Genomic DNA, 16,565 nt, shown 5'->3' with positions numbered 1-16,565 from the left:
TTGCTCACATCGCTTCTCTCAGAATTAGAATCAAATCCGTTTTTTTCCTATACCCAACAACCACAATCATTTTTGTTACAACCTTATACATATCAGAAGTTTGAATAATAAAACAAGAAGAATAACGAAGTTACCTTTTTACCAGCCAAGTCTTTAACCACATTTTGCAAATCTTGAACCTTGTTGATTAGTTCTGCTTGAGTTGCTTCAAGTTGCTTGACATGTGAATCTCTAGCATGTAAGAATGCCAACTTGGTTACAGTAACCCCTCGTCCCAACCCCCTAATTCTTCCTGGCTTATCTTTTCCTAGAACCTGAGTGACAGCATCTTCACCGATATTATCTGCTGAACTTGATTCCATTTCACTGTCAATTCTCTTTATCTTCTCCTGCAATTAAAAATTACACAAGTTATGTAAATTGTATTCTATAGCCAACAATATTATTGTTACAAGTAATCTTACTATTGTATCTGCAAATTCTTGACGAACGGGTGTTCCATCAGAATGTGTATGACCAGCGACCCAAACCTTAGTTCTAGTGACTAGCTTAGGATCAGAACTGTTTTTTTTCTACAAGTTAAATAAAGTAGTTGTCATCAGATCTCATAAACCCAATAACACACCAATTATTATTTCAAATTTTAAAACATACCATCTCCTCTGCAAGCCGATTCATGCCTTTTCGACTAGTGGTGTGGGGAATTTGAGCCTTTCTGAGTTCCCTGTACTTATTACTTTGTTCCTACATAAACCAAATACCATTTTGTAATAAATGTTACTTACATAACCCAGATGTAAATACGCAAGACACAAAATGTTACCTGAAAAGCTGCAGTACATCTTCCTTTCACCCAATTGTTCCAAGCTGTTACCGATTGTATGTTGCTGGGTTTAATTATCTGTAGTTGCGCCTTGTTTTTTGCTGCTCTAACTATGGAGGAGAGTCTAGAACATTTGAAACCCCACAGTTCTGAGTCTTCCTTTTGACATCGTCTGTCTAGTATCGATGTCCATTAACTATATATCTGCTGTACATAATATTCATATTAATACTGAACTCGTGTGTATGTATATACATAGGTAACAGAATTACCTGTATTTCCTCCCACAGAGCGTCTTTTGTTTTCTCTTCCAGATGTCTCCAGTCATCTAGCAATACAGGCACATGCTCTCTCACAAGAGGACCAAGGAATGAGGACAGTGTCACTGATCCACGACCAACATGCTCTCCCAAAGAATTGAACTCCACATCTACCTTGTCCTCTATATGCTTTAAAACATAAAATATCTATATCCACACTTACTGAACATAAGGATCCATCACTGCAGTATTCATGAGGACATAACGATGAGCTACATCTCTCTCCTTATCAGTAAGTTTCACTTCTGTAGCTTTTTGCAGAGGGCGCCCTTCAAGTACATTATCATGTGCCTCTAAATCTTCATTTCTTGTCATTGGTTCCTCAACTGGTACCGATTTCTGTAAGAACTCCATACAAAATGCAAGACATTCACCAGCTAGATAACCCTCTGCCATACAAGCTTCAGGTCTTGCGAAATTCTTCACAAAAGCTTTCAGTGTCTTCATATACCTGCAAATCAAGATGGTTAAAATATTGAAATTCGCTTCATATAATAATTAAGCTTCTAATGAAAACAATATACTTACCTCTCAAATGGATACATCCACCTGAAGTGTACAGGGCCACCCAATCGTGCTTCTCTCGCCAGATGCAGTGGAAGGTGGAACATAATATCAAATAATGAAGGTGGAAAGAATCTCTCTAACTGGCACATTGTCTCCACAATCTCTGTTTCTAGAGCAAGTAGCTTCTCAGGATCAAGAACGCGTTGACAGATTCTGTTGAAGTAATTGCACATACGACTCACTGCAATCCGAGGTCCTTTTGGGAGTAAACCTCTCAACGCAACCGGAAACAGATTCTGCGTAAGAACATGATGGTCATGTGACTTCATGCCGCCAATAGATGGAGGATCCAGTGAGACACAATTGGATGTATTTGCACAATATCCATCAGGGCCTCTGAAGTTGGATAATCTTCTGCATAATTTTTTTTTTCTTCTTTAGAGAGCCAATACGCAGCTGGAGGCAGATAAGTTCTCTTCCCCCTTACTTGTGTATGTAAGCTGCTTCGAATACCCATATCTTCTAAATCCTTTCTCGCTTTCAGGCCATCCTTTGATTTGCAACTATTCATCAGAATAGACAACAGGGCATCGCTCACATTCTTCTCCACGTGCATCACGTCGATGTTATGCCTCACAGGCATATCCTACAAGAAATTTTACAAGTATTTAGCATAAATAATATTAACAATTTCAGACTAATAAGGTAGGTTAAAGAAGGTAAATCAAATAAAATACCTTCCAATAAGGTAAGTCAAAGAAAATAGATTTTTTCTTCCACCGCCACATATCATGATCTTCTTCGTACTCCTCAGCTGAAACAACATCATCCTCATCTCCTTCACTCCTCTTTCTCTTACTCTTCTTAGGTAAGAGTTTTCCAAAATCGTTTTTAAAGTCCCTTATACTGTCTAATATTTCTGAACCGCTCTGAATCCTCTTTGCAGAACCAACCTCAACCGTATTGTCAAACCATCCTTTCTTTCGTCTGTATGGATGACTAGGCATGAGCCACCTCCTGTTCTTCATGTATACATGTTTACGACTGAACTTTAGCCACCTATGTGGTGTATCCTTCCCACAGACATTACACGCTTGCTTGCCCTTCACTTTACAACCAGCTAAAGTTCCTAAACCAGGGTAATCTGTGATACTCCACAGCAACATGGCTCTAAGAGTGAAACTCTCCTTCTTAAAGGCGTCATAAACTTGTATACCTTCTGTCCACAGTTCCTGCAAGTCTTCCATCAATGGTTGTAGATATACATCAATATTGTTGCTAGGTGCGGTTGGGCCAGGAATTAGCATGGTCAACATAATGTTCTCGGACCTCATACACTGCGTTGGAGACATATTGTAGTTGACCAAGAGAACAGGCCATGTGCTGTGGTTGGTGTTCTGGATGGAGAATGGATTCATGCCATCGGTTGAAATACCTAGTCTTAGGTTTCTTGCCTCAGCTGCGAACGCCTCAGCTGCGAACCCCGGCCATTTGTTGTTTATCTGCACCCAAGTCAACGAATCCACTGGATGTCGCATAGTTCCATCTTCAGAAGCATTAGTGGAGTGCCAACACAACTCCTCAGCCAACCGCTTTGATCTAAACATTCTCCTGAACCTGTCTTTGATCGGGAAATACCTAAGCACCTTAGCAGGAACCCCTTTCTTCTCCTCACCAGATTGCTTATCCTTCTCCCATCTTGATTCACTACATCTTGGACAGCTGACCGCATCTTCATACTGTTTTCTATATAAAATACAGTCATTCTTGCAGGCGTGGATGACGTCGTAGCCAAAACCAAACTGTTTCAGAAACTTCTTCACCTCATCAGTAGACTTAGGTAGCACATTTTCAACGGGAAGCATGTCATGAACCAAGGACAGTAGCTGATCAAAATAGTTCCCAGACATCCCACTCTTCACCTTTATCCTGTAAAGTCCCATGATTGCAGCAACTTTTGAAAATTTCTCACACTCCGGGTACAACGGAGTTTCTGCATCCTCTAACTTCTTTCTGAACTCAGCCTCTTCTGGACTGTCAGGCCCCTCAAACGCTCCTGCATTCTCTTGTTCAGCAGTCTCATTGCCTTCACTTGCCAAGAAAGTCGTTCTGAACAACTCGTAAGCCTCATTTTCAGATGAGTACACATCAGCTGACTTATCTGGTCTTGTCTCCCCGTGTTTTGTCCAAAACACACAACTCTTGTACTTCTGATCCATTCCTCTAATCACCAGGTGCTCCAAAACTGTCTCACAAGCTTGATGGCAGACATTGCGACAATCAACACAAGGGCAGAACATTTCAGCTGGATCTCCTAAACGTCTTGATGAAGAAGACACAAATTCACTAGCTCCTTTCTCATACTCAAGGCTATTCCTGTCATGTAGAACAAATGAGAATACAACATTCAGTCTACCAAATAAATGAGATCAACACAAAACAATTTCTAAAAGATAGTGAAGTGAAGTTAATACCTTGGTAACCAGACCCACGATTTATCCATGTTACCGCTCCGAGCAATTGTACATACAAGACGCTCACTTTATCAACCCAGAAAACCAAAACAGAACGAGTTTTGTAAATAAAAGATGATAGTGTCACTTGTTTTTACCTTTCGATAAAATCTCTTCAATTTTGCTTCGAGTCAGCTACAAAATAAGAGAATTGTGTTAAAATAGAAAGAAAAAAACTAAGTAAAAGAGAGATGAAAAGAAGAAAATGGACCTTAATCCGAAGATCTACAAACGAAATCCTTCCTGCAAAATAGTATACAGAAACGCATCAATTGACAATGCAATAACACTAGAACATATATAAGAAAAAGAAAATCGAAATATAATCTGATGGGTTAGTAAAAGCGAACTCACCTTCGACGGATTGGGAATGGATTACGACAAGAGAAGAGGAATTGAAAATGGATTCGACATTACGAGAAAGTGGATTCGAGATGAGAAAAGGTAAGAGCTTAGGAATTAAAAATGAAATTAGAAGTGATAGAGATTGAGATTGATTCTTTCCAGCACAAAAGAGGCAAGGAGATACGAGAGAGAGGGAAGATCGTAACCCTAATAATTTGGGTTTTTTTCCGACACTAATCTTGTTTAGGAGCCAAAATTTTACCAAGTGTCCCGGGTATAACCGCGAAACTCAACCATAACACTTTTAATCATTTATTGCTATTATACACTCCTATTTCTTCTTTAAACATACACTTAATTTTTTTTTTTCAGTTCACAACTCTAACCTAGCGTTTCGAAATATACAAACGCTATCTTTAAAACCGGCGTACATCAAGCATAACACAATTGAAAAAAACGCTATTCCGGTCTGCTATTAAAACCCATTTTTCTTGTAGTGATCCTAGCTGCTAGAGACAATTTAGAGAGACATTCTCTACAACCAGTGTAGATTGGTTGATTTGCAGCATCTAGCATTTCATAAAACTTTTTTGCATCCAAATTAGGTTTTTCCACATTTCCAGTTCCATCAGCTATTGTTGTAGTTATTTCTAAAAATGCATCAGTAATCATGTCTTGAACACTATCATGATCTACCATATGCTCCCTTGATGGTAATTATATTCATTATGCAAATGATTCGGTTCTTCATTATTACCACCATCCCCAAAATTATTATTACTACTACTAGCTTCATTTCTACCATAACCCTCTTCGTGTTGATACCAAATATAATATTGTGGTGTAAATCTCTGGTTTACTAAATGCTTCTATACAGTTTCACTACATGCAAACTTTGAATTCTTGCATTTACGACAAGGGCAGAACATCTTACCGCTTTCCTGCAAGAGCGGTGTAGAGCCCGCCTGGTACATGAATGTCTCAAGCCCGCTCAGAAATGCATTCGTCACTCTCCCTTCCGAATCTTTATGGGAATACATCCAACTCCGTAACTCGTAAATATTATCGACATCCGCCTTTTATAAATAAAAAAAATTGGGGATTTTTGGGGGGATTTTTTTTTTTTTAGAATATTTTGGGAAATTTTTTTGGGAATTTTTTTTTTCCTGAGATTTTTTTTCTTTGTTTTCATTTGTGAGTTGTGAGAGAGTGAGTTGCGAGAAATGACATATATATAGAAGAATTTTCGAGTTTGGTAGGTGAAGTATAACAAGGATTTTACTAGGAATATTTTAGGGAAATTGCCAAAAATACTGTTTTTAAAATACCACTTTTCATGTTTACACTGACCACTTTTAACTTCATCTTTGATGAAGGGTAAAAGACATTTACAAACTTTTGATTTACTTTGACAAAAAAAAACATACGATTAACTAATCTAAACTTAAAACATCAACTCTAAACCCTAAATCACAAAACATCAACTCTAAACCCTAAACCCCGAAACATCAATTCTAAACCCTAAACCCTAAACCTTCAGATCTAAACCCTAAAACATCAATTTTAAACCCTAAACGTAAATCCTAAATTTAAACTTAAATCATCAACTCTAAACCCTAAACCATGAAACATCAACTATAAACTCTAAACCCTAAAACATCAACTCTAAACCCTATATTTTTCTGAAATTCGAACCCTAAACCCTAAACCCTAAAACCCTAAACCTTCAAATCTAAACCCGAAAACATCAACTCTAAACTCTAAACGTAAACCCTAAACCCTAAAACCCTAAACCTTCAAATCTAAATCCTAAAACATCAACTCTAGGGTTTTAGGGTTTAGGGTTTAGGATTTAGGGTTTAGAGTTTAGGGTTTAGAGTTTAGGGTTTAGAGTTAAAGGTTTAGGGTTTAGGGTTTAGGGTTTAGGGTTTAGGGTTTAGGGTTTAGGGTTTAGGGTTTAGGGTTTAGGGTTTAGGGTTTAGGGTTTAGGGTTTAGGGTTTAGGGTTTAGGGTTTAGGGTTTAGGGTTTAGGGTTTAGGGTTTAGGGTTTAGGGTTTAGGGTTTAGGGTTTAGGGTTTAGGGTTTAGGGTTTAGGGTTTAGGGTTTAGGGTTTAGGGTTTAGGGTTTAGGGTTTAGGGTTTAGGGTTTAGGGTTTAGGGTTTAGGGTTTAGGGTTTAGGGTTTAGGGTTTAGTGTTGATAGTTTAGGGTTTAGTGTTGATGTTTTAGGGTTTAGAGTTGAATTTTAGGGTTTAGGGTTTAGAGTTGATGCTTTAGGGTTTAGAGTTGAAGGTTTAGGGTTAGGGTTTAGAGTTGAAGTTTCGAGGTTTAGGGTTTAGAGTTGATGTTTCAGGGTTTAGGGTTCGTATTTCAAAAAAAAAAAGGTTTAGGATTGATGGTTTAGGGTTTAGGGTTTAGTGTTTGAATTTCGAAATAGTATAATTCGGAAAAAAAATAAAAAAATTATTTTTTTATTTTTTTAGGTTTTTATATATTTAAATATTTATTTTTTATATATATAAAGAACAAGGGCGTAAGAATTTTTTGCCACTTATTGAAAAATGTGTTTTTGAAAATATCCTTTTAGTATTGGTAAAAATGAAAGGTGGTAGCATGAAAGTGGTAAACAAGTAATTTCCCCAATATTTTACTAGGGTTTCACATCTCTCTTACATCTGTTTTACAACGAGTTTACAACGAAATTAGGCAATTCAAAGCGCATTCAATACACGTTTTTACCAATAAATAACGGTAACATGTGTCGTCGTAATATCCTCGTAAATTTACGACGAATATTGTTTGCCGCGTACTTTCGTCGTAAATTTACAAGGTATTTACGATGAAACGTTTTCATTGTAATTTTACGTCGTCGTTACGACGAATTTCGGTTTCGTCGTAACACCCTCGTAAACTACTTGTAAGTTGACGAGGAAAAATTTTCCTCGTAATGTTTCGTCGTTACGGAAACGTTTTCTTGTAGTGATGACACTTTGATTGGTAGTAGAATATGAGGTGAATTTAAAGATTCACCCTAGGGGTGAACCTAAGTTTTGTTCCATTTGAATACTCGAGAGACGGTCTATCCGTGGATTGCATCCCTCACTCGGAAGTTAGGTCTGCGTCTTTAATAGACCAAGATTTAACCCTTTTGGTTATCAAAAAAAATATAAATAATTTAATTGAGAATGTAAAACAAACAATATAATAATATGTTCTTACTTATATAAAATATGTATTCATATAAATTATCAATTTATAATTTTAATGGGACCATATATTTATATAGAATTTTCTAAAAAATTATTATCTTATTATTTTATCGATTTTTGTTAAATTTTGAACCGATCAAGTTGAAACCGGAGAAATTTATTAATTTATAGAGATTATTAATTTATCGAGTATTAATTTATAGAAATTTTAGTATTGTTTTGCATCACTGTCGCATTGTGTGAGCGAGTAGGTTTACTGGTTAATTTAATTTTTTTCTATATTAAGATTAATTTAAAGAATATAAATAAAATGTATATAAATAACAATAAAGTAACATATTAGTTTATATTTATTGAGTTTATCATGTATTTAAATTTATCAATATACAAAGATATAATCAACTATAAATAATATGTAAGCATGCATTACATAGTTAGATGCTTATTTGAATTTTGAGCCTGTACTGGTAAATTTTGATTTTTATAGATAAACTCCGTTCCAAAAAGAGAAGTTACATAAACTATCAGTTTAATATTTTGAAAGAATCACTTTTAAATTATTTAAAGTTCTGAATATAAAATAGTTATGATTTATACACGTTTTAAGCCATAATTATATAGTAATTGTTTTAGATAACATAAAACATTAAAATTTTGTTTTAGTTCAGAAATGACTAATCAACAACGTAATGCATGATAAAATAATAAAATAAATTAATGAACGCATTTAGGCGAACAAAATTTTGCTGAATAACGATCACAAGACACTAAAATCTAGATTCCGTAGATAATTTATTTTTAGTTTTTATGTGCAGAACCTTTAACATATTTGTTTTAGATAACATAAAACATTAAAATCTGAAGAATGTTATGAGTAAAAAAAAATAGATTTTCATTGGTTGTTCTATTCCGGTCTGGTTTCCCAGACCACCTCAAGCTTAAGTACTAGATCAGCCGTTCGATGTCAAAAAAAAAAAAAAATAGATTTTTATTGGTTCAAAACGTAAAAATGTAAATAAATTGGAATGTTATGATTTAGAAAACCCAATTTAAAAATAGAGAAACACACACATATATAATGAGGAAACAAAGAATCATGTAATGGAAATTAAGGATAAGACGTGAGATGTCAAATTGCAATAATGGAGGAATACTTTTCTCAACTTTTTCAGAAGAAAAAAGTATCAAAACTTTGAAATAGTAAACAAACTCTAACAACCAATAAATGTGATGACTATATGCCCTGTATATTAATTGAAAATCAATTGAAAAATTAGAACATTAATTTTGTATTAATTAAAAAAAACTTCAAATCCTAGGTAGCACTCTAAATGACTTCTAAATTCTATTTCAAAGAATTCTAGAGCACCTAATATAAAGTATAGTTTAATCTAATGGTGTCACATTATTCCATAATTATATAATACTAGAGAACATTATATTAACCTAAAATATATGAAATGTGTATTATTTCCTTAAATAAAAGCTACGGAATTACCTATTATGATTTATATATATATGGCAATTAATGATTATGAATAATAAAGATTTGATAACAATTTTTGTTTCCTTCTTCATTTTTCTTTAAATTTATATTATTAAAAAAAAATTAAACAATCACATTAGCCATATAATAAAAAAATTAGATTTTTTAATATATGTAATATTTTGAATTTTTTTTTAAACGACTTTAAATTAAAAAAATGTAAGTTTTCCTTAAGTATACGACTAAAAACATTAAAATGACATGTATCAGTTCGATGGTTGATTTGAAAGCTTTCAAAATCATATGTAAGATAAAATTCAAAATAATTCAACTGTGAAAACAATAGTGTTCACTTTTTCAAAAATGTGTTCGAAGGAAAAAATAAGGTTTTCATGTCATAATTTATTTAATGTCTACTAGAGAACATTATATTAACCTAAAATAGAAGAAGTATGCATTATTTCCATAAATAAAAACTACGAAATTACCTAATATGATTTACATATATAAGGCAATTAATGATTATGACTAATAAAGATTTGATAACAATATTTGCATTCTTCTTCATTTTGTTTAATTTTATAGTATTAAAATAAATAAATAATCACATTAACCATTTAATAAAAAATAGACTTTTTCTTATATATTATATTTTGAATTTTTTAAAATGACTTTAAATTACAAAAATGAGGAAACCTTATATGTTATATATATATTTTTAAACGACTTTAAAATACAAAAATGAGGTCACATTATATGTTATATTTTTCTTATATGTTATATTTTTTCTTATATGTTATATTTTAAATTTTTTAAAAAAGACTTTAAATTACAAAAATGTAAGTTTTCCTTAAGTATACGACTAAAAACATTAAAATAACATGTATCAATTCGATAGTTAATTTGAATGCTTTCAAAACCATATGAAATATAAAAGTCAAAATAATTCAACTGTGAAAACAATACTGTTCACTTTTTTCAAGAATGTGTTCGATGGAAAAAATAAGGTTTTTATGTCATAATTTGTTTAATGTCCAATCCGATCAACCCAGATGTATTAATTATAGTTTTGTTCTATTATTTTTAATACAAATTGATCCGATCAATCGGAAAGAAATTATATAATAACAACAAAAAATATTTTAAATATATAAATAAAATGATCAAATATATAAAAGAAACTATCGATAATATATACAAATAAACTCACCCTGCGCCTTGCGCATGTCTTATTCAAGTAACAATTTACAATGGAAAAAAAAGTATATAGTTATGAGAGATAAGACCGAAGGAGGACAAAAAGATATTTTAAAAATACAAAAGGAATAATAAAAGAGAAGAGCCAAGGAGAGTTCCTTGAAGCCAACGCATCTAACGCTCGGAGTTTAGGTTCGGAATTAGGTTCGATTTTAAAAACCAAAACATCTTAGGCTCAGATGCTAGGTTCGGTTAGTCGGCATAGGGAGGACTCTTTCTCTTTCTCCTCTACTTCTCTCTAAAACCCACTCTGCAAGAAACCCATCTCGCTCTCGCTTTCTTAAACCCTTTCTCGCATTCTCTCTCTAGAACCCCTTTTACTCAGAAAAGTCTACTCTTTTACCGCATTCCGACAATGGCCATTGAAGACCACGAGAACCCAAATCGAGTAATCAATCCTAAGAAAAGAACAATCATGGTATGTCTTTAAAAAAGTCACCTCTTTTTAGATTATTACATTGTTGGTTCTGTTAACTCATTGTTCTGCATTCTCTGCTCGCAATGTTCCTTCAAGTTCTGTCGATTCATTATTTGATTCTAAGATTTGTTTCAAAACTAGATTCACGGCATAATATTCGGTTCTGTAATTATCGCCGTCCAAAATGCTTTTCTTTATTTGACATAATCATATGAAATTTAGAAAAAAACTTTTACCACAGTAATGTCAAAGCTTGAGAGAATCAGTCAACAGTCTCCTTAAGTTTATAAAGGAGAAGACTTTATGATATGTTTGGAGTCAATGGTGTTTCTGGTAGATAAGAAGCTGACGAATCATGTTGTTAATGGTTTTTTTCTTATCAGGGAGGTGGTGGAGAGGAGGAAGAAGAGAAGTGGTGGCCTTCATGGCTGAAACCTTTACTTAAAGAACCCTTTTTTGTTCAATGCAACTTCCATGGACACTCTCCGAAAAGCGAATGCAACATGTATTGTTTGGACTGCACTAACGGCTCGCTCTGCTCTCTCTGTCTTGCCCATCACAAGGATCATCGTACCATTCAGGTGCGTTTGCATTTCATATTTCAGACTGCTTTTGGACAAGTTTGATTTTTGAAATGTTGATGTTCTTTGTTTTTTGCAGATAAGGAGATCATCTTATCATGATGTGATAAGGGTAAGTGAGATTCAGAAGCATTTAGATATCTTCAGCATTCAGATGTATGTGATCAACAGCGCAAAGGTTGTGTTTTTGAATGAGAGGCCTCAGCCTCAGCCTCAGCCTCAGCCTCAGCCTAGACCTGCTAAAGGAGTTACCAACGCCTGCACTGTCTGTTATCGTGCCCTTGTCGATGATTGCTTCCGCTTCTGCTCTCTTGGCTGCAAGGTACATTTTCCCTTGCTCACATTCCAAGTCTATGGTTTATTTACAGAGAAAAGTTTGAAACTTTTGATTTGGGTCTTCCTTTTCTTGCACATATATAAAACTCTGAGCAAAGAGTCTTTCTTCTGATGAACGTTTTCTAATGGCAATTGCAATCAAAAGGTAGCAGGAACTTCTAGAAGCTTTGAGAAGAGAGTGAAGAATACAGCAATGGAATCAGAGAATTCAAGCAACAGCTCAGGAGTAGAGGATCTCATCCCAAATCCACAGAGTTTGACCCCATCAACACCTCAACTTCCTAGTTCTACTTCTTTGAGAAAAAGACCAAGGAAGGGAATCCCTTACCAATCTCCACTGCAATGAGGTTTGGTCGCAAAGAAGAAGAAGGTTGTGTTAGACTTCAAGGTTTCTTGTTACATACAGATATCCTCAAAAAGAAGGGGTATAAAGCTACACAACATAAAAGGTTACCAAAGAAGGGCCTTAGTTTTGTGTGCTATGAAGTAGTCAAATAACTAGTAAGTGTATATATATGGCCATCTTTTTTGTATATTCTTATGCCATTGAGGCATGGGGCGGTTTTAGGGAGTTAAAGTGGGAATAAGACATGATATTGAGGGCTATTTAGTAGTTGTTTTTTTTTGACAAAGTGCACATTTGGTTTTGATTGATTATATAACACAAATAACATAATTTATCTATTTTTGAAATGATTATTGGACAAAGCGGAAATTATATGCAAACGTAACAATTCCTAGACAGTTTGAAAACCAATTTAATCAGCTCAAACTTCTGTAGTACACCTAACTCGATAAAATTGGCTACATCCATCACAGATAGGCCTAGTGATACTATTGTTGACACAACATGTGTTGCATGTCTAGTACCAATTATTGTTGAATCTACTTGTTTCTCATATATGTCACTTCCTAGCTGCGGTTTCTGCTCAGCAAATGGAGAATGCTCGTCGTGTTTGTAGGGTGCCTCACTAGGAAATGTAGCACATGGATGGTGTTGACATGTAGTAGATGAGTAGCCAACAATGTTTCTTGCAACCCTTTCATATGGTCTTCTCTTTGAAGCGGAATTTCTAAATATGGGGGGAGACATTAGGGATGTCCATGACTTTTATGGGTGAAACAATCACATTGTACACAATTGTAGAAGTCATGCGAGTGGATAAGAAGAACGAATCCCTGACATATTGACATTGCTTGTCTGCATCTCGAACATTATTTTGTACTTCTCTATTCTCTTAGATGATGTTCAGGATAAAAATGTTTTATCAAATCAACACCCCGATCTTACAAAGTTTTCACCATGGTCTAGTTCTTCGTGCTTCTATTCACGTTATTTACCGTTCCAGACTTCCCTATGATGAGTCCGCACATACGGTGTTCTACATAAGAACAACCTTCATCTAGTTGACAACATTCTTGAGACATCCAGCATGACCAAATTTCAGGAGAAAGGTAGGGAGTGTGAGAAAGATATATGACTATGGCACGTAATTTTAATAACGCATGGTAAGTTGTATACAAGCATAACTCGAAACCGATTGATCAATCAATCCACAATCATCATCACACGGAATTGATAGTTGTCGTTGGAAAAAGAACAAAAAACAAATGTGATGCAATGTGGTTAGACAAAGAAGTGTGAACGAAATAAAAATATTGAGGGTTTTAAGTATTGGTGGTCGTTGGCAATGTCTCATGGATGTGAATTCGGTTTTGAAGATTATATAGATAATAATCACAATATATATAATAATATTAATTAACAAATGCAAAGTTTTGCAAACTCAAACCAAAGAGATACACCAAACATTCTTCCAGTTACACCAAACGTTCTGGTCATGCGTACATATAAAAGATAAAACTACAAAGGCCGAAACATAAAGAAACTAAAAACTTAGGAACCCAATAATTTAAAGAAACATTCTTCTCAGTTTTGCCACCAAACTTCTCAACCCGATCATGTATAACCCTGCCTATATTTCCTGAAAATATCTTCAGTTTTCGCGTTTCGAAACGCGCAACAGCCGATTATATAAACGATTATCAACCCGATGAGCGCCAAAAGGAGAAAGAGATCGGCTTTTAGCCAATCTACCTTAAGATTTGCGAGCAAACCGGCTTTGCAAGAATCACAAGCGTAGCACAAAGCGTTTTGGTCATTGCTCCACTGTAGACAATCCATATCTGCAGACATATCTATGGGACTTATCCAGTACGTAGGGTTCACGAATGTGAATCCACATTTTGTTGGGGGCTTGCAGCAACCCGACTGAAAAATAAACAAACAGGGTTAAATTTAAAATTTATTTTAAATATGGGGAAAAAAAAGTTGTTCCGCGTGACTGATTAAAGTTCACCTAATGGGAAAGATCTAGAAAAGTTGTGGATTTCATATTATTTTAATCGAAAGTTTAAACTTTTCCAGTTCTCGTTCAGACAAAAAAGCCTATAAGCTAAGAATCAATGTTTCCAAAACAGCAAAGCACCAATTCTATATACATTTTACCGCCCCGTTTCTTTCATTTATTCGGTTTTCAACCCCAAACTTATTTTTTATCCTATTTACACCATATTTTTCCTCGATTAACGAGTTACACTAATTAAACGACAAGGATGCGTAGATTGCGGCAAAGAACTAAGAATCCTCCAAAACTTAAAGAACAAAAACTAACGAAAAAGTTAATAAAGAATAAAGAAAAAAAAGAAAGAAAGAGATACTTACTTGAATGGGAGTAAGATGAGCATTGAAGAAATCTAGAGCCGTAGAGAATGTCTGATTCAGTTCAGAACAAATAGTAGTAGTGCTCAAACAAGTACGGATCCTATCCCATTTGTAAGATCTCTGAACTCGTCGACGTAAGTAACCAGAGAAATCTTGAAGACTATACTCAAGATAAGCTCGGCTTGGTTCCGGATGACCTGAGCCTCCTTTAATGGTGACCATGTAAATAAATCCGACAAGAATACCTAAAAGTACGATGAGAGCAAGCATGGCAATTAAGTAAACAACGAGAAGCCAAGTGATTCTCCAGAACCCTCCTATGAAACCAGCAAGACCCACAAGGAGGATCAAGATTCCGAGGATTATAACTGGCCATTGAAGGAGCTTGACGCAGGAGTTTACTGCTCCGGTGGTGAGCCAGATCCCGGCGCCGATGACTGGAATAGAGAGGAGGACGGAGATGAAGTTTATGCAACCGATTACATTGTTGCTTAAAGGCATTTTTCTGGGAGGAGAGGAAGATTAACTCTTTTGTGTTCTTGAAATTTACAATAATGGTAATAACTTAGGGAGAGAGAAAAATGGAGAGAAGAAGGACAACGGCGAGATAGATAGAAGCTTTCACATTCACATGTGTGAAAAGTGTTATATAAAATCTTTTTTTTTGGTTAAATATAAAGGATTTAGGGGTAATAATAACATTTGAAAAAATGAATTGTATTTGAACATAAAAGGGAAACTATTTGAAAATAAAAACAAGGTGGAAGGTACTTTGACTCTGGCTGAAGTGGGGCCTTAGTCATTATTTGAATGAAATTATTTGGAAACACTAGTTCTGTTGATTCCTTAGTTTCTTTACCATTTACAACCATTCCAAAAGATTTACAAAAAAACATTCTTAAACATTCCTCTACAATTTTGATTTGAAATAAATGGAATGAATCTGTTCCATTTGTTTAAACTAGTTCCATTCATCTTATTTCATCTAAATTGATTTCAATTAATTTCATTTCATTGTAGTTACCATTTAGAGTTTTTATCTCTTTTCTCAAAAGAGAAAAAAAAAATCAAAACTTATTTATTAAACATTTGAATACATTTTTCAGAATCAATATATTCTTTAAAAAAAAAAAATTGAACATTATAATACTTGATTTTAATGAAATCAGAAAGAAAAAAATTAAGAAGATGGCAAACAAAAATAAGACATGCAAAGTGTTCGGTTTTTAGTACTCTTATCCTACTAATGTTTAAGGTGAATAAATTGTAATCTTTCTTCGAGTAAATTAATATATTATGAAGGAAATTAGTGTAAATAATAGGAAATTACTTGAAAAATAAATAGGAAGTTTCATAAAAATTAAAAATATATCCATGCATTAATATACTGATATATTAATATATTGATATGTGTGATAATTTGGTACGAAAGTGAACGACTTCTTTTTTCTCCGCGTGTGACGGTTTGTCAATTCATTGTTCGATTGCCTATTATACTATATTTGTTAAGTGTACAGTACTGAACAATCAATTCATAGAAACAACACATATCTAAAGAGATTAAATATTAATGTATATTCTATTGTTCTCAAATAGAATAGCACAAAACAAAATACTATATTTCAAGTTGAATCGTAGTTTTCCAAAAGTGAAAGATAACAATCATAAGAAGTAAGAGAACATATGATTTGCAGAGAAGCAGATGACATCGTTGTTGTCAATCTTTTCCAATTCTGAAACTTAATACCACATATATTCTATACTACACCACATTCTTTATCCAAATGACAATATTTGATACCCTTCTTGGCCTTTGTCGGTTTTCAAAAATATAGTATTGGTATGTTGTTGTTTCTGATTGCTTAGTCTTGATAAATAAATATAAGCCATTTGGTTCATAAAAAAATGATTCACCAACGAAATATAACAATTGGTCTTTACAGTAAAGTCAAATTTATATTCTATAATCGCTAAATAGAATTGAACAAAACAAATTTATATTCTATGTTGGTTTTTTCTTCTCATCAACTCTGACAACTTAAACAGT

General features: G+C 34.0%; 3 protein-coding genes across 3 annotated transcripts; 1 reads left to right on the top strand and 2 right to left on the bottom strand.

The window, feature by feature from the left end:
• Positions 1–1,302: 1,302 nt before the first annotated feature.
• On the bottom strand, positions 1,303–4,153 carry LOC106314511. The gene is made up of 5 exons (XM_013752374.1): positions 4,125–4,153; positions 2,388–4,026; positions 2,138–2,296; positions 1,672–1,946; positions 1,303–1,594 (listed from the first exon to the last, which is right to left on the bottom strand). Exons 1-5 carry the CDS (start codon positions 4,151–4,153, stop codon positions 1,303–1,305), a joined length of 2,394 nt encoding a protein of 797 aa, XP_013607828.1.
• Positions 4,154–10,514: 6,361 nt separating this feature from the next.
• On the top strand, positions 10,515–12,423 carry LOC106316601. The gene is made up of 4 exons (XM_013754488.1): positions 10,515–10,876; positions 11,260–11,457; positions 11,537–11,779; positions 11,939–12,423. Exons 1-4 carry the CDS (start codon positions 10,814–10,816, stop codon positions 12,137–12,139), a joined length of 705 nt encoding a protein of 234 aa, XP_013609942.1. The 5' UTR covers positions 10,515–10,813; the 3' UTR covers positions 12,140–12,423.
• Positions 12,424–13,592: 1,169 nt separating this feature from the next.
• Positions 13,593–15,175, bottom strand: LOC106315556 (protein TORNADO 2). The gene is made up of 2 exons (XM_013753320.1): positions 14,519–15,175; positions 13,593–14,065 (listed from the first exon to the last, which is right to left on the bottom strand). The coding sequence occupies exons 1-2, from the start codon at positions 15,017–15,019 to the stop codon at positions 13,754–13,756; spliced, it is 813 nt and encodes a 270-aa protein (XP_013608774.1). The 5' UTR covers positions 15,020–15,175; the 3' UTR covers positions 13,593–13,753.
• Positions 15,176–16,565: the final 1,390 nt, after the last annotated feature.

The sequence above is a fragment of the Brassica oleracea genome, chromosome C9, assembly GCF_000695525.1.
Source record: "Brassica oleracea var. oleracea cultivar TO1000 chromosome C9, BOL, whole genome shotgun sequence".
NCBI lineage: Eukaryota > Viridiplantae > Streptophyta > Magnoliopsida > Brassicales > Brassicaceae > Brassica > Brassica oleracea.
The sequence above is the reverse complement of the archived record's forward strand: the minus strand, read 5'-3'. Positions and strand labels throughout refer to the sequence as shown.